At 44.7% G+C, this 18,913-nt stretch overlaps 1 protein-coding gene across 24 annotated transcripts in view; it reads right to left on the bottom strand.

Moving 5' to 3' along the window:
- The window catches only part of NRXN3 (neurexin 3), a 1,212,171-nt gene that overhangs the window by 412,274 nt on the left and 780,984 nt on the right, over positions 1-18,913 (bottom strand). Inside the window, exon 1 of one of the 24 annotated variants that reach the window (XM_081858014.1) lies at positions 16,606-18,071. The exons of 19 other annotated variants lie outside the window; for them this stretch is intronic. In XM_081858014.1, the coding sequence (XP_081714140.1) occupies positions 16,606-16,852 (247 nt within the window). In that variant the 5' untranslated portion in view covers positions 16,853-18,071. Of the gene's footprint in view, positions 1-16,605; positions 18,072-18,913 lie in introns of those variants that run through there. 4 more of the 24 variants (XM_081858012.1, XM_081858010.1, XM_081858011.1 and 1 more) reach the window with 4 other exon arrangements.

An 18,913-nucleotide genomic window follows, 5' to 3' on the forward strand; every position in this document is an offset into this window, starting at 1 on the left:
TACTAAAAACTATCTTTATAGAGAGACGAAAGTAGTAATTTATTTATAAGCAGCTACTAGAAACCTCAGAGCCAAGATGGGTAAATTAGAGTTCCTTGTACTAAAGGAGAATACAGATTATAGTGGGTCTATCAAAAACCTAGTGAAAGAATTGGAATCCATGGGATATTGTTTATCCCAGGATTGGGAACAAAATCTATAGAAAAGGCAGAGCAGGTCTTACTCAAAGTGAGGTTGCTGTGCATGGCAAAGAAGGCATAAACTGCAATAGCTAGAAATCTCACAAGAAAGACATTTAATCCACATAATCAATATGGGTAGGAGTTCAAGATCACAAATTCAACATGGTGTGCACACAAACAAACAAAATCCCAGCACTGACACTGAGAGTTTAAAAAGCTCCAAGGATGCAGCAAATGGGGAGAGTCTGGGGCCCATTATACTTCCTTGCATCGATTCCCCTGTCAGCCACACTCTGAAACCAAAGCCTGCTTCATAAGCCCTCCACTATATGAGAGCTGTGCTTCTATCTAAGGAAGACCTTACCTTGGCAGGTCTTTCATAGCTAGGAGCAGAGAGCTCTTAAAATAATGACCTGAGGCTGTGGAATCATCTCTACGCACCCTCAACCCAAGCTGGCAGGCTATGTGCATCCTTGTCTACTTTGAGGAAATGCTGTAAGACTTATTTATGTCAGCGGGCTTTGAGCTTTTCTGGTTAATAACAACTATGTTTATTTAATTTATTTTTATAAGCATTTATATACTACTTAATATTTCAAAAATCTCCAAGCAGTGTACAGCATATGCGCAAGTGACAAACTAGAGTGGGCACCTCCAAACTTGGCCCTCCAGCTGTTTTGCGACTACAGTTCCCATCATCCCTGACCACTGGTCCTGTTAGCTAGGGATGATGGGAGTTGTAGTCCCAAAACAACTGGAGGGCTGAGTTTGGGGTTTTATTCAGTATAGTTTATTCTTACTGTCTTTATCTTCTGTAAGCCATCTCTACCTTATGGGAAGGCAGTCTATAAATACTGCAAATGCAGAAGAACACGAAATAATTCTGATGTGACTACAACTGAACCTGAGCTGGGTCAATATAAAGATGTTTCATAGCAAAGAGACTAAGGTTTGTAGTAGACCGACAATAATGGAGTGATTCTGGAATCGACAAGAGGTTGCAAACTGAGCTTTAAGATAATAATGACATAACCATGATAATAATTAATAAAAAACACCGTTGAGCCCACCATGCCTGTCATTGGTAAGTTCCTTGGCTGTCTACATCTTCACGCCTTGTTTCTCTAGATAGATGGTACATTTTTCCTCTAGCAGAAAATTGCCAGTGTCTGTAGCTGAGAGCTCTTTGCATGCTTAATGGGTCTTCTGATGATCCTTCTCTCCTTTTACTACTGATTAAAAAGAATGGAAGAATGGGAACTGTACCCTTGACAAATCCACACTACAACATAATCTCTCTCTTGCCCTTGCCTCCCTTCCACTTCTTCTCCATCTCACCTCTGCATTTTAGCACAGAAAGCCTTCAGCAAATGGACTGATACAGGGAGGGACTTACTTTGGGGCCATGGGAATAAAATGGTGGCAGAAAGAGGGGGCAGCATGTGTATAGTCTTGGGGTGAGGCAAACACCCTCTTAAATTCACAAGGGCCTCAACTGCCTCACATTTTTCTGATAAGAATTTTCCACTTTTCATCTTGAGATGGTTTGAAATGAGTACAAATAATGCTTAAGTTTGCTTCCTTCCCTCCTATTCTGTCATTGGAAAATGATGTGAATTTTCATGTATGTGCTCATAAATCTGAAAATGTCATTTGCCCAGAATACTGTGTATTTGTAGTTCTCTGGTCAGAATAAAAGACTTAGTTCACACATGCATGTTAATCAAAGGATAAATGCAAATCCAAATGGCGTTACAAATAGATCTGTTGTTGTTGTTGTTTTTTAAAAAAGGTAAAGGAACCCTGACAGTTAAGTCCAGTCGCAGATGACTCTGGGGTTGCGGCGTTCATCTCACTTTACAAGCCGAGGGAGCCAGCGTTTGTCCACAAACAGTTTTTCTGGGTCATGTGGCCAGCGTGACTAAGCCGCTTCTGGTGCAACGGAACACCAAAACCAGAGCAGCGCACGGAAATGCCTTTTACCTTCCCGTTGGAGTGGTACCTATTTATCTACTTGTACTTTTTGGCATGCTTTTGAACTGCTAGGTTGGCAGGAGCAGGGACCGAGCAACGGGAGCTCACCCCGTCGCAGGAATTCGAACTGCCAAACTTCTAATCGGCAAGCCCAAGAGGCTCAGTGGTTTAGACCACAGCGCCACCCACACATCAAATGCACTGGGCGCAGCCTATAAAGCCTCACCCAATAAGAACCTGCAAACCTATAGTGAGTGAAACATGAGATGGTTAGCATGGCCAGATAATCATGGTATCCTTCTGAGCCAATTTAGTGGAACAGATACTGGAGGCACTGTTTTAGAGTGGTTCCAATCCTATCTCTAGGGTTGTTTCTGGATAATAGCTCCTGAATCCATATTTGGTATTAGAGGCTCAGGTGACTTCAGTGGGTAGGAGTGTCTTCTATTAGCTTTGGCTGGTAAAAGAGCTACAGCTGTTTCTGGACCAGGATAGAATGACCATTGTTGTCCATATGCTGATAACCTCAGGCTGGATACCGCAATGCACTCCGAAGGGGGCTGCCCTTCAAGTTGGTCCAGAAGCTGCAGTTGGTGCAAAATGTGGCTGCTCAACTGCTCACTGAGGCAGGATATCAGCAACACACTCAGCTGTTGGAAGAATTAAACTGCCTGCCAGTTTGCTACTGGGTTAAGTTCAAGGTGCTTCTTTTAGTGTATAAATTGAGACCACAATGTCTGAAAAATCATCTAACCCCTTATGTCTCTACACTCTGCAGGTGAGGGCTTCCTGCAGATACCATCTTATCAGAAGGTCTGTTCCACACAGTGTAGGATATGAGCTTTTAGTGATGTGGCATCTGAGCTTTTCAGTGCCTGCTGAGGACCTTCGTTGTTCAACAAGCCTTTTAAGTAGAGATCATTCCCAATCTGTACCTGTACTGGAACTGTTTTTAACACGCTTTTATTGCTTTATCAATTTGACTCTTTTGGGAGGAAGAGCAGGGCATGCATTTAATAAATAAATTTAATAACGCTCTCCCTTGCTTCCCTCCCCTACCCTTCCCTGAAAGGGGAAATGCTCCGTGCAAAAGAAAATTAATTCCTTTGGTTTTTCTTGGCCTCTAATGAACTGCTGCAGAAGGATGAAAGGGAGGAAAGAAATCAGACTTAGTGGTGAGCTAATGAAAAGTGAAAAGGCATTCAAAGCCATCAGTGCCTCTACAAAACCTTCCGGGTGAAAATGCATCAAGCTATGCTCACAGGAAGGGAGAGCAGAATACCTCAGAGGGCCACCATAACACTGACAGCAGAAACCTGTTGATGGTCTGAAGGCACACGATACAATTCCTTTTGTGCTTGAACTAAGCAGGTCTGGCCCCATGAGCAGCCTGGATGAGGGGCTGTCAGAACCAATGAGCTCTTTGGTAGAAGAGCAGAGCAAAGGTATAATCAGCATATTAATGATGCCTTGATAGCTACAGCCACACACTGCTAAGGCTCTGCTTGCCCTGTGAAACAAGCCAAAAACCAGTGCTGAATGATCTAAAAGGAAAATACAGATCTGTCTTGGCTCTTTACTTTGCAGTCTTCAGGAAAGAAACAGGCAAGTGGATCCTCCCCACCTCCCACTTCAGTCTTTCACAATGTTCTGGTGTACTCAGCCTAACCTCGTCCCATTGAGCATCAGTGGATCAACAGGGAGCTTGGCAGCCACATCAGTAGGCAAGTCAAGAGTCAAAGTAATGTGAAGTAGAGAAAACAGATGTTAAGACATAACCCTCAAAACTGACTTGCCTCATCATTGTCCTTGATCAGCCCTGTTACTCATGCATAGCAGCTTCTGCAGCCACAGCTCACACCATTTTAATTTAAATGTAGCATACAAGAAAGCAGCCTAAACATATATTCCTCCCCCCGCCAAAAAATTTCGAAGCATATAATCTGCAAACGGCAGGAACAGGCAGATCATTTCCATTAGTTTCTTATGTAGTAAAAACCACCATTTACACCCAAAGGATATCATTATATTCAAATTCTAAAAGACAGTCAGAAGTACTTGAAATTCATAGTTTGGGGGAAAGTCACTCAGGGGTATACACTGCTATGTTTTCACATAACAAAAACAAGTTAGTGTGTGCATGCGTGCATGTATACTCTCGCTCACGCGCTCGCGCACACACACACACGAGGAACGAATTGTTCGAATGAGCTGAAGGGTGAGAGACCTGCAGTGAATTACAGTCACAAACACTCCTGGCAACTGTTTGGAATTCTAAGCAGTTTGCGCTCCCTCTGAAAACACTCTCTCCACTCCTTTGAGAACAACAAAGGTGGCAATTGTTGCTACACCCCCATTCAGACTTCAGAATCATGACGGAAAATACTGCTGGGCTTTGTGTTCAGAGTTCAAAAGTGTCTCAGCAACTTCTTAAATGCAGCTCAACTGCGGCTCCTGCTTGGCGGGCTTTAAACATATACACGCCATTGCACATGTGCAATGTGACACGCTTATATGTGCCATCCTGTCAAGGATCTCAAATTAGACAAGCACATTGAAAAAGTCAGTGGTCGGGTCAGAAGCAGGTCAATTACATCTACATCTCTTTCACCAATTAGAAAACCGAGGCTCATGGAGCCAAGTTTGATTTGTCCAACTCCTCTGAGGGTACATACTCAGCAACAAACATACCCTATTTTCTTATTGACTCCCTCTAACCACTTTTACATTCAATATCAGGGTAACAAAGGGGTGCAGTATCACTAGGCTTAAGTGTAGCCTTATGGGGCTGAATTGTGAAATCTAACTGGAATCAGGGACTGAAAAGTTCTTCAGGACTAATTAAGTCAAGCCCAGGAATGTGATCTTATATACTTACTGATATTATCTGCTGAGAATATAAAATATATATAAGCATCTAATAATCAGGGAGTCCACAGAAATCTACAAAGTGAGTGATATAAGAAGCCATTTGAATATTTTTACCCAGCTCCCTGCCAATGAAGAAAATGGGAGAAAAACTTCCCTTCTGGCTTCATAAGACAGACTAAATGAATTATTAGCCCACTGTCCTGTTTCTGATGAAGGTCAATTCTGGATGGAAACTTTACAACAAAGTTACTCCACTCCTTGAGGCTTATGGAATCACAGTCTAGGTCTACTGTTTTGATGGAGAATATAATGTAAAGGGAAAAGAGTCTATTGCACTAAGTAGGCAAATGGTGAACAACATAACTCTCTGGAGAAATGTCCTTACTATGACCATGGATTTCTGACTCACTATGACATGTGACTGGAAAATAAGAGTCTTATCCCTTGATAAACAGTCCTTTCAGCAAAAACTTTCATATCAGTTTAGTAACTTTGGCTCTGAAGATGACAGAGCCCAATATCTCATGGCTGCTCCCTACATTACATTTATGGGCAGCAGTAGTGTTCCCATATGGCATTCCACCGTCTAGGATCATCTTTAAAACTTGGGGAGTTTACTTGCCATGGAGATATTCCTGAGCCACGTGTAGAACTTTTGTATAATCATTAACACAGGTCCACATCTTTCTCGGCAGCAGACATGTGCCTTAACGTATCATATTTTTGACACAGAATAATAGAATCGAAGACATGAGTGATCTATATAAGCATTTACGTTCCACAATAAGGTAGCACTGGAAACATAAAAATCAAGCAATTGTGAAGCCATTTCAGGTATAATAGTCCAATGCATTACTATGGTCTGATCAAAGTCATTAAAATGTCTCTGAGAAATGTATCTGCACAACCTAAAGAGACCTGCCTGGTAGTAAGTCAGATCAGTAGTCCATCTAGTCTAATATTATCTGCTATGGTTGGTAGCAGTTATCCATGTTCTCTTTTTCAACTTTGCAAGCTGGCATCTTAAAATGGATATGACTGAACATCCAAGGTGACTAGGATTTTCTGCATATATTGCATAGGGAGCATTGTCAAAGATGGGGCACCAAGTCTTCAATGAAGCTAGGAAGACAGTCTTACTCAGCTACGAATGATCGCCAAAGAAGAAGACCAGTATGAATGAAATTGGTATGATTACCAATATGATACCGGGTGTTTTTTTCCCCTCTTTTTGTAGTCACACCAGACTGACTGACAATCTCCACAAAGAAAGCCCCCATTTCTGAATTATATTACTATTTGGCCTTCTTTCAGATTGAGATTCATACAAGAATGGAGGAACAGAAAATGCTACAGATAGGGAATCAATGACAACATTTTGTGGGTGCTTTGCTACAAATGCATAATCTAAGAGTTTGTCACAGCTGTAGAATGCATCCAAGAATAATTCTAGAGTAACATCAGGTCAGTACTGAAGTGAGCTGGCCCCATACAAAAGCTGTAGAGCACACGCTTGTGATGTGTCAGTCAACCATTTGTCCATCGTTTTCTTAAGTGCTAGCTTTCACTCACCAACAGAAAAGGAACAGGTGTAGCACCTGTTAGGGTCTGTTTCCTTAAGAATGGCAACATCAAGTAATAATTTGCACATGTTAATAAACTGCCACTTGAAGGCTTTCATATTCTGCAACTATACACTGAGGTGCCCACTCACAAACAGCCTGCTTTTCACCCTGACCTGTTTATTCAACAGTCTGATGGAGCCTAAACAATTTTAAAAGCTTTTGCCTTCCTTCTCTGTCTTCACACACACACACACACACACACACACACACACACACACACTGCAAAGACGTCAAACAGTTGCTACGGGCTGGGATTAACCACATGTAGTGTCATACAAATGTTCTGCAGGCCCCTTGCTCCCTCAAAATGGCAACAAGAGCGAGGGAGCAAAGAAACCAAATTAATTAATTCATCATAAAGCAAATGCAAATCTCCTCATTTTATCTGCCAACCAAAGGCATGCATTATTCAACAGCCTAGCGCTGGCAACGAAGACATGCAGAGAAGGGCTGGCTAGCCGTTGGGGCTGCCTTTGAGTAAGCAGATGACCCAGCAGGGAGCTAAGCAGTCCTGGTAACTGTTCCAGAGGCAAGAAATCCTCGCTGTATCTGGACACCTAATGGGCCCAACACACTCGTGCTCAATAAAGTGCAGGATGGAATTCTCCACTGCTGACAGAAGCTAATGCTGACTGTATATTCTGGGTCAAACAGAATTAAAACTTTCCTCCTTCTGCTTGTCAGAAGGTGAGAGAAGACTTGTTTTGCTTCATGCAAGACATAATTGTCGCTGCAGTTTTTGCATTGTCATCATTCTGTTTCAGCCCAGGTTGGCCTGCCTGCTTTCAGGAGTGTAAACACAGATCAGGAAATCATTCTACACAGGACCTGCTGCTCTGTATAATTCCCTGGCCTTGTTTCAGCATGTATAGGTTGCTGCTTAAACTGCAGGAAAGCACCGGCAAGGTGATTTCAGGATTAACTCTGACACTTCTAGCAATGCCAACACAATGCTTATTCCTGCATCACAAACACATTTTGGTTTTTGTATAGGCATTTTCAAACATGGCATACATACACACACAGAGAGAGAGAGATTTTCTGTGTGTACAGTGGCAAAGCTATTTTGACCAAACACAAGGAAACACATACAAAAAAAACCCTTCTTGTTTGGCTAGTTTCTGTTGAGAAGAGAATGTGCAAGATTTTGAGCTTTGAAGAAAGTGGTGGGAGGGTTGACGTTAACAGTGGGGATGCAATTTAGAAGCGCGTGCACACACACACACACACACACACACACACACACACAGACCCAGTTTACACATAACTCTAAGCTAAACCATCACTAAGCATGTATGTGTATGCATATAGATGCTCACATCAAAAATCCTGGCCACTTTGCTCTCCCTGGTCCTGATGCTGTTGTGCTACTTGAAGCTAAGCCACAGTTAGACTTAGCTTTATGTCTGAATCCAGGCTCATAGTTTGTCTCTGCCAGACAAACCAGGAGTGAAGTAAACCATGAGCCTGGAATTGGATATAATGCTAAGACAAACCATGGTTTAGCCCTGGATGGCACAGTAACAGCAGGAACCTGCATGTTTGCTCGTTCACACTAAGCCCTGGCATTATGTTGGATCTGGGCCATTGGATTTCAGTTAAAATGTGATCATTTCTTACAACTTTCCCCTGTTATTTGTGTTATACATTATTTAAGCTGATTTTAATATTGGATTTTTACATTGCTATAGCCTGCTCTAGGACCTTATGGTGAAGGGTGGGTTGGAAATCAAATGAACAACAACCTGGTACCATTCAGATGTCATAGGACTCCAACTCCCATCATCCCTGGCTCATAGCCATGCTGGCTGGGGCTGACAGGAGTTGAGTGCAACAACATTTTGAGGACACCAGGCTTGGAAAGGTTGCCTTAGATGAACCTCTGTTTTTGACTTTAAAAGAAACCTCAATGAAGATTCTTAAGGTAAAGTATTGAGAGTGGGGCAATTTTATCCTGAACATATCTAAGTATTCTTCTGACTTTCCTGTGAATCTTGCTCCCTAGCCCACAACCCCCAAACCTAAAATGATGTATTTTTGCAGAAGAACAAAAAAGATAAAAGGTGAATGAGTCATGCTCTCTATTTTTGTAAAATCAGGTTGAAGTTGCAATAGGGAAACTCGTGTCTTCCCTGCCCCCACTTTGCTTGATGAAGCTCTTTGTGGAGGATATGCCCAAATCCTTCCTTTGCATATTACCCCCAAAGTGCAAACAGTGGTAGCATCTGATCCTTCTGTGAAATGTCCCTGGCCTCTCAGGCAAAAAAAAACATACAGTTTCTGCAGGAAGGACAACACCCTGAGGAGAAGACACTCAGAAGCTTGACATGATGGATCAAGGTCCCTTACTTGCATCTTTATGTAGTTGGATCACAAAGAGCACACATCACAACCCATTTATTTATGTAGCAATTTTATATGCTGCTCTTCAGACAATAGTCTCTCAGAGCAGCTAACATAAATTTAAAATAATAAAATAACTATAAACCAGTAATCAGTCACATAAAAATAAAACCAGAGTGGCAGAGCACATAACAAACGTATTAAGACAATGCAGGAAAAAACCAAAACTAAATAGCCTGGGCAAATATAAAAGTATCATGTGGTGACAAAAAAAGAATCAGCCTCAGCACCAGGTTAGATTCCTTTGGAGGAACATTTCTTTTTTAAAAAAAATAATATTTATTAGCAGTTTAAAAATTACAGAAGAAAAGAAAAAGAATTAAACAATACAATACAATACAAAAACAAAAACACCACACAACCCAAATCCTAAAACACAACCAAACAAAACAAAAACAATCAAAAACACATCCATTAATTTCAATATCATAACTTTCGTTCACTTGTTTCAGTGACCTCCTCAAACCTCCCTTTTTGTATTCCACTTCAATTAACTGTTTCAGCAATTCCTTTCCATCTTCCTCTGTTTTCTGTCCTGTAATTTATCTTAACATATTCTAACCTTGTTTTTTCCCTTTAATACATTTACAATCTGTCTGTAGCTAATTCCTTATAACATTTCTGCTAAAGCCATGTATCTTCATTCCATCATTTTTCTAACATTCATTAATTTTACAATATTTCTGTAAATAATCTTTAAACTTTTTCCAGTCTTCTTCCACCGACTCTCCTTTGGAGGAACATTTCAGTCTTGGAGTGCCACAACTAAAAAGGTCTAACAGTGGTTCACGAATGATGTATCTAACTACCCATCTGATTAAAACTGTAAGACTCGGCATATGCAAAAAAAATTGTCTGACACCTAAAAACAAGGCAGTGATGGTGCCAAGCGTACTTCCCTGGGGAGACAATTCTACAAAAGGGGTGCCACTACTGAAAGGCCCATTCTCAGGTCAATTCATTAAGATTTGCTGAACACAATAAATCTGTCCCTAGCAAATTCATTGATTTTTCTAAGAAAGTCTGTGTGTAGGCGTGCAGCAGCAAGCCCAAATTTCACACGCTGGTACTTGTTACGACACCACAGGGAGCTCATAAAGACAGTTGGGCCTGCACTCTGCATCCCATACTATCTGTATTAAAGCATGTAGCTAGGAGCATGAAAGTGCAGCCTGCCGCAGGTGTCACTGCAAATAGAAGCTCCCATCACCAATTTCACCACTGTTCACCACCTATCCTGGTGCTGGGATTTGCTTTCAAAAAAAAGTTTTAAGTCCATACAAGAGTACCATTCACAAAGTAGAATTAAAACGTAGCACAACTGAAGATTAAGTCTAAGGGGTTTTGTTAGACCTTTAAAGTTGTGCTACGTTTTGATGGCAGAACCAATGGTAATGTTTCCTGTGTTACCTGTTTTGAGATGATTTACTGACTATTTTAAAAGTTATCCCTCCCTCAAGCAAGCCTCCAGGATAGGATAGGATAGAAAGGTAAAAGAAACAGCAAATGTATAAGCAGAAATCTGAGGATGTTTCAGCCACTAAAGACAGTATAGAGGTAGGTGCTCTTAAGACCACTGAAGTCCATTTGAATTAACTTTATCCACTCTTAACTCTGTTCTGATAGTTTTGCTGCTAGCAATGTAAGGGCAGCAGAATTAGATTGTTTGTTTCCTTCTGCAAAGAAGAAATTAAGCCCTGTGTAAACACAGACAGCCTGCTCTTCTCTCTACTTTCTTGAGAAGTGACTCGGCGAAGCTGTCACAGGTCCAACTTTTGAGCATGTTTTTATCGTATAACAAGGGAGGAAACACTGATATAAACCAAGCATGTGTTTTGATAAGACACCAGCTGTCTTTGTGGTCGCTATGTTTCCCTCTGTCTCACTTGTTCACTCCCAAAGACAGTAGGCTGCCAGCCTAGCTCTATGTTGAGATTGCAAACAAGTACAGTCTCAGGCTGGTCCAGGGGCTGATATACACTGATAGAACCTCTTGCTTCCCTTACAGCAATAAAGGTGCAGTGAAAATGCACCAAGTTCCTTAGTGGTGCTGTATTCTATTGACCTTTCACATAATAGATTTAGAAATATTAATCACCTTGATTTCTTTGGAATAAAGAAGGCATATAAAGGCAATAAACAAGGCATAGGCAAACTTCAGCCCTCCAGATGTTTTGGACTACAGTTCCCATCATCCCTGACCACTGGTCCTGTTAGCTAGGGATCGTGGGAGTTGTAGGCCAAAACATCTGGAGGGCTGAAGGTTGCCTATGCCTGCAATAAACAGACATATTTTTTTAAAAAAAACCGTATTATCTGTGTCTAAAAGAGTTTACATTCTTGAGGCCCACAGAACAAAGCTTCCTCAAGGGGTATTTATAATTGCCTGTAATATTACATAGCCTATTTTAAGGATAAATGTAAAGTCAACTGGAAATATAAAATAATTTATTCTTTAAAAGTATGACCAATGTAAGAAAATGCATGAAAAACTATCTGTCCAAAGACCTATTAGATGAAGAATGTAATATTCAACTGAATCATTTGGGCATTGTTCCAACTAAGGAAACCAAAGCAGCAAAAGTTATTATGAAGAGCTTCCACTGAAATGAATGGGATAGCTGCTTTCAGTGTGACAGTTCGGGCTAACTTTTGCAATTAAGATCACAATGGAAGGATTCTTCACGGTAAGATCAGGGGTGGGGGAAGCAGAACATTGCTAGGAAAAAGTAACAGGTAGCCAACACACAAAGTTAAGGCTTACCAGAGATGTAGAACAGAAGTCAGACATAGGACTATCAGAGCCAGCCCACCCATGAGGCAAGGTAAGGCAACAGCCTCAGGCAGCAGGATTCACAGGAGCAGCAGATCCCAATGTCCATCTTCCCCTCCCCACTTGTTCCTCATGTAGATCTTTTGTCAACCCTTCTTCCCTGGCTGAGGGGTGTGTGTGCCATTTTGGGGTCTACCTCAGGTGTCAAAATTTCTTGGGCTAGCGACTATAGTTCAAATTGCAAAACAAGACCATGGTTGTAATTGCATACGCAGTTACCTGAGGGTATGCCCCATTGAACCCACTGGGATTTTATTCTGAGTAGGCATCTATAGCATTGCATGGTGAAGGGCATAATTAAGGAAATGATTAGGGACTGTAGAACAAGGTGAGCTGTAGATCAGAAATTCAAAGACTGACTGGCCCTCAGTGAAAAGAAAAGTAAAACCTGAATACTGGCTCTGAATAGGGGAGCAGCATGCTAGAAATGTTTATTCTTAAATAGTTCTGCACTACTTTAATGTGCAAAGTGCAGCTTCGCTGCTGCCCCCTCCTTGTCCTCTCTCATTCATCTTCATCCTGACCCACTTTACATCATGGAAGAGTTGGGATTTGTACCCACACTGGCTCACACTCATTCTCAGTAAAAGCCAGCAAGTCTGCCTTGGATGGGAGGGAGAACAGAATGGCAGGTCAAGGCTGAAGCATTCTTAATGATGTTCATTTGCTGCCATCTGAGCAAGGGTGTACGCTCAGGGCAACAAAGCAATGCTCATAATGAGGACAAAGCTTCCCAGGCCTGAGCTGTTAGCTAATGTCTGAAGAAACACAGAAAGGACTACAAGGAAGAGTTCGAGATCAGCAGGAGTGCTTGGGTCATGGCCAAGCCCTCCAACCCTTGCAGAAAAATGAAAAGAGTGTGATGCGCTAGAAGTCACTTACTACACATAGGGTCTCATTTCATTTACTTCAAAGCAGTGCTTAATTTCTAAGAAGAGGTGGCTAGGTTTGACACCTGCCTAGAACACTATCTGATCTGGAAGTTCTTCCCCTTAACCCCATGTATGTAGGACTAAGCAGTGCTTACTTAGTGGCAAGGAAAAGGTGCTTACCACTTTGTTCTAACTTCTCATATATTTCAGCACCCAGCACTGGACCACAAATACATGTTCTGGAGCTGAGGCCTGGCACAAACATTCAACAGCCCATTAGGCAGTTTGGGTACCATCTTGCCATCAACGCGTTCCTCATTTTTAAGGAAATGTCCTTCACAGCATCCTATAGAGCAGGGATGAGGAACCTGTGACCCTCCAGATGTTTCTGGACTACAACTTCCATGATCCTTGACGTATGGCTAATGGGAGCTGGAACCCAACAATAGGTGGTGGGTCCCAACTATACAGCACATAATTTTACTTTCAGAGAATACCAAACACAGCTCCATAGCACCCCACCTTTCACTGACAAAAGATCCCATGAATGTGATTCCTTTAGAGGAGAGCTGGGCCTCTCAAGGCTAGCAGGCTAATTTCATGCAGGTGGCAATGAGTGGAGTGGGGGTGGAATTAAGATTGTCATAAACACACACACACACCCTCTTGATTATCATCACCCCACTCTGTTCTGTCTTATGAAGGAGGTGAGAGAGAAACAGAGAGGAGCAGTGATCAAGATGAGAGTAAGTGGTGTTGGCCCTGCTCTCTCACCACTAGGATGTGACCTCCAAGGATTTGCCTCCTAGGGAATGCAGCCTTCAAAGAAAAAGAAAAAAAGGTCCTCTCCTTTCTCTAAAATGTCAAAGCAATCATGTATGCAGGATGATGGGGAACTTGCTACCATGTGCTATGCTGAGTTTACTTCCAATGGGCACCCCAAGCTAGAGAATCAAGTATCTCAAGATACCCCCATAGAAGGTGAGTTCCCTGTGCCTCCTTGGCTTTTAGTCATAGGCAGCGACCGAAAAGTATCTCCCCCCCCACTTCACCCCATTGCTGGACCCCTGCAGATGGAAAGGCACTTTTCACATACAGTACAAAGGATTGTTAGAGAATGAACTTTAAATTTAAATAAGGGAGCAGTCCTAAAGCACACTTATTTGAAAGTTAACCCCATCAAATGAAATAACAGGACTTACTTCGGAGGAGAGGTTTCTATCCTTATCTAAAATACACCCATTGTTCCTCTTTCAGAAATATGTGGAGCAAAGCTCACTCACCCCCCCCCACATAGGCACTTAACTCTTTCTGTGCCCCCTCCCATTGCTGCCACTTTCTTGTGTACCTCCCTGTTGGATTGCAGGAAGGGGGTGCGAACATCTGTAGGGGGCGCTAAGCGCTAGCAGCAGCCAGAGAAGGGGGAAATGACTTACGCTAAGAAACCAGATTTAACACTCCCTTGGCTGATAGTCAAGGGAAGGCTCGCATTTTTAGAACTTCAGCAGCCCCCTGGATTAACACTTAGCTGCCCGAAAGATGGCAACAGAACTAAGAAACGCATGCAGGAATTTTCATCGACAGCCAGTATTTATTAAAAAATATCTATATCCAAGGGTGGGGGGCAGGCAGTGGTCGATACTGCACCAGTCCAGTTTCTTCTTGGTTCCCCCACTTCCCGCGCGCCCCTCTCTACCTTGTAATGCTTTCTTCAGGAACCTTTTTTCTTTGTTCTCTATGGCACTATGCCTAACACTCCCCCAACAATCTAGTTCCTATTATTTTCTGTGCGCTCCCCCCCCAACTCCTCTCAAGGAATCAGTACCCGAGACACAGCAAGAGAAGCCAGGCACCACGACGGAGTGCTTCCATTTAGAAGCCCCGGCGAGCTGCCTGACAACTTCATCAAATAAAATTGAGAGAGGCGGGGCCATTCCGCTGCTGGCAATTTCCAACTTGGATTAAGCTGCACGCCGGAAACCGGGTGGCGGGGGTTGCTCAGGAAAATCTTAAATAAGACTATAGGCTTGGATCGGAGATGTTTGTTAAGGGGCTCTCTCTGCAATCTTATGCACGTTTGTTTAGCAGCAAGCCCCCCCCCCCAACTGCAACGGAACTAACTTCTGAGTAGACACGTTGCACGTGCATGCAATCCTGATGCGTGTCTCCCGCTGGCAAAGGAGCAGCGGGATTGTTTGTGTATGGTGCGCCTCCTCAAAGCTAGTGCGGGTCAGGAGGCAACAAGACTCAGTGCTGTACAGCAGGGCTCGGTTATACGGAAGACGAGCGCCTTTGCGCATATAGACCAACTGCCCACACAGCTCTTGGTTAACACTGACGCAACCCCATCCCCCTATATATTGCGGGGGGGGGGGGAGGGAGAGGCGCTTCCAGAGCAGCCGGGGCGACTTCTACAATAGGCCTTAAACACCTCTTATTCTCAGATCCGAAATTCTGTCGGTGGGGGGGGGGGAGAACAATCAAAATCAAATTGCCCCCCGCGCCGCCACTCCTGAAAAGAATGAAACTCTGCTGGCGAGGGGAGCCCAGAGGAAACCCTTCCACGCTTCCGATCAAGCCACTGGCCCACCTACTCCAGCATCCTGTTCTCCAGGATGTGTCCAGCCAGATGCTTCGAGGGGAAGCTGCCTGCGAAGCAGGACCTGGAAAGAAGGGCATTCTCCCCCTCGCGATGCCCAGCGACGGTCTGGGCGCTGGCGCTAAAGGAAGTGCATCTGCCGAGAGGTTGTCCCACCCGCTCTTGGTTCCAATAGCGCTTCCTCGAACCCTGCTTCCCAGATCCGTACTGCCGAGAAAAGGTGCGCGCGGTGTTCCCCGCCCCTTTTGTGGGATGGGAGAAGAGGGGAGAATCTTCCGCGTAGGGCCAGAGTCTCGCAGTTAGGGAAAACGAGAGAAATAAATTGGGGGGGGCGGGGAGGACGCAGCCTTTCCCCAATTACATTTCATGTTAGGAACGAACGTGTGGAAACGCTTCTGTCCCTCATCATATGCAAGTTTCCACACACACCCTCCCACCTCCAATGAGGCTGACGAGGAACGCAGCGCCCCACAGGGAGCCGCTGACGACCCGGTTCTTCTCCGCTCCTCCGGCCATAGCAGAAGAGGCTTCTAGTAAATGAGCGAGGGGTGCGCGGGGGGGGGGGGGGAGGGAACCTCTCAGGCTTCACCGGCTCCGAAGTCTGCCGCCAGGGTCAGACGAAGCGCGCGCAGGAGGCAGCCTCTCTCGGAAGGATCCCCCTCGCCGCCCGCTGCTCCCGCCTCCCGTTCCCGACAGTGCTGCCCTTCCCTGCGCCGCGCGCGCACGCGGAGCGCCGGGGAGAAAAGAGAAGCCCCTCTTTGCTTTTCAAACCCCTCGTTCCCGCCCAGGCCGGCTCCCGGTCGCCAAGCCCTCAGAAGAGCCGCTGCTTCTATCCTGGCGCCTTTCCAACGGCGGCGGAAACAACAACAACAAACCCCCACCACAACACAACAAAAGCCCTGAGGCGGGAAAGTCCCTTCTGGGTTTCTCTCCCTTCCCCCCACCCCGCTGACGGGAGAGGCAAAAGGGTTCAGCACAGTCACGCGCGGCCCGAGAAGGAGGGAGACGGACTGAGGCGTTTCGCTCGAAGGAGCTTTTTTTTTTTTTCCGCGGGGAAACTTCTCGCCTTTTTTCCCCTCCTGAGCAGAGAATTGATCTATGGGAAAGGGAGGGGTGGGGGACGGACGGAAGGAAGGGAGAGCCACGGAGCTTCTCGGTCGGAGCCATGGACTTCCCGCTTCGCCTCGCCCGCCGCCGCCCTCCTCAGGCTACTCCGAAAGGGAAAGGAAAGTGAAGCAGAACCCACCGTGTCCTCCTCGCAGGGAGACGGGGGAGCGGTAGATAGAGATAGGCACGGAGTGGTGCTTGCTGCTGCCATGGAAATGGTGCTCTTGCTGAGCCTGCGAGGCGGACGACGAGGAAGAGGACGCAGGCAAATCCACGCTGGAGGAACTCCACACCGAGCTGAGGATCCATCCCCAAAAGAGGGAGCACATCCACAGGGTCCAGGCGGGACAGCCTCCCGGTGCTGTTCGCAGATCAACGCACCGCATGTTCGAGGCGCAGGGCGAAAGAAGGGGGGGGGATATCTATTATAGATAAGCCTACGAGGGACCAAGCAGTTCGAATTCCAGCCGGGGAAAGAGAGTATGGTTCATGATGCCAAGGGCCCCATCCTACCCAGCTGCGGAGGAGAGCGAGGGGGGAAAAGAGTCGCTTCCGAAGTGGGAGTGTGTATGCTATTGGGGGGGGGGGATGGGTGCGGAAAGGGTTAAGCAGCCAACCAACGCAAGAGCGAGCAATTCAAGCTAGATCCTCCCCGGAGCCGGTTCTCTCTCTCTCTTTTTATTCTGCCAGGTTCCCCTTAGACGTACCAAGCTTCCAGAGGAGATCCGTGGAGCCACGCATAGCAGGGAGAGAAGGATCTCCCCCGCCCCCCTTCTTTCACCTGTCAGGTTCCTCCTCCAAGCTCACAGGATCCTCAAGGATTTCCCCCTGCCCATATCCCCCTTTCTCTCACTTTTAGCTGGAGAGAAGAGGATTCACAAGCGGGGGTCAAATAGCCAGAGACCCCAGAAAGGTTATTAAGTATGTTGTTGTTGTTGTTGTTGTTTGCTTGTTTATCCCAATTCCAAGTTCTTGGCTTTGTTTGGTCTGGCTGCTTCTCCACTGGCAAATGTTGCACTGCAGAATGGCTTGGGCTTCTCTCCTTCACACATGCATACGCGCCCGGGCACACGAGCACACACATGCACCCCTCCAAAAGAAGAAGAAGGAAGAGGAGGAGGAGGAAAAACTGGATCCGCGTTCTCCTCGAATCCAGGCAACTTGGGAGCTGAGAGCTGGTTGACAACACCTTGTGTTCTGGAGGAGAAAGGCTTGCCAGATCTTCCCGTGTTAACAGAAGAGGAGAGGAGAAAAAACTGAAGAAGCAAAGGTAAAAGAGAGGGAGAGAGAGGAAAGTCTAGAATCCACAAGAGAGATAGAAACTGAGCTCCCCCTCCTTAATTTCTTTTTTATATATATATAAAAAAGATGGAACAGGATGCTCAGGGCGAGCTCACTTAAAGTGAAGGCAACTAGGAAGCTCAGGTGAAGTGAAGCAAAGACTTAGGGAGCCAAATTCACAAATGAGCGAGCCGCATGCAAATTGGATCACTCCAGAGAGCAAATCAGTGCAGCCCAAACACCCTGCAGAGGGACTGGCTGGTTCCTGGGAAAGGAGGGGCTGGAGTAGGAACCTGCAGTCCCACCTCCTCCATTCATATTATACTGTGTATACTCATAAAGCAACACACACACACAGAGAGATTATCTCCCTTTCCCTATAGTGTTACTTTGAATGGTAGAGCTTAAATGAGAGGGGAAAGTAGCAAGGAAGGTAATCAAACCCATTAGTCACATCCAGCTTCAGAAAGGTTATTGTAATAATAAATTATCATCAACACTAATCAATACACATAAAAAAATTAACAGTGGCTGAAAGATTCCCCTCCTGAGCTATGTACTACACATGATTCCCCACCCATTTCATACCTGAAATGCAATAAAAGAGAGCAGCTGATACAACCTGCCTCTGTCTAATTTCCAGTGCATCTGACACCTATGCCTTGAGGTTGGCAGAGGGAGAGAAATCTGTGTGTATATAGTAAACTTTACTAAATAAAAGCCTAAAAGGGGATAGGATAAAGTGAGTTTTAGAGGTATTGAGTATTTCTCTCTATCTTTCCCTCTCTCTCTCTCTCTCTCTCTCTCACACACACACACACACTGCATTACTTTGTAGGAATCCCCCTCTGTACCAAAATAATATATTCTAATAACTGAGCTTCTGACTTTAGGATGGGAAAACTAGCCTCTGCAGGCAGAGAAACCCCTTCTTCAGAATGCACGCACAGGACAACAAGCTGATCTACTATCTCAGAACCCCAAAGGACATATTGGCTCCATTCCAGTTCCATCCCAAACCCTTTTTCAAATGGCTTTCTGAAATGTAATTACAGTTTTATTGTTGCTAGCCCCAAAGGAGAAGAGGAAACAAAAGATGCATCTTTATTTAGACAGGGAGACAGAGTTAAAAGCAGGAAGACAGGAGGGGAGGCTAAATACTGGCA

The sequence above is a fragment of the Podarcis erhardii genome, assembly GCF_964252035.2.
Source record: "Podarcis erhardii genome assembly, chromosome: 1".
Lineage (NCBI taxonomy): Eukaryota > Metazoa > Chordata > Lepidosauria > Squamata > Lacertidae > Podarcis > Podarcis erhardii.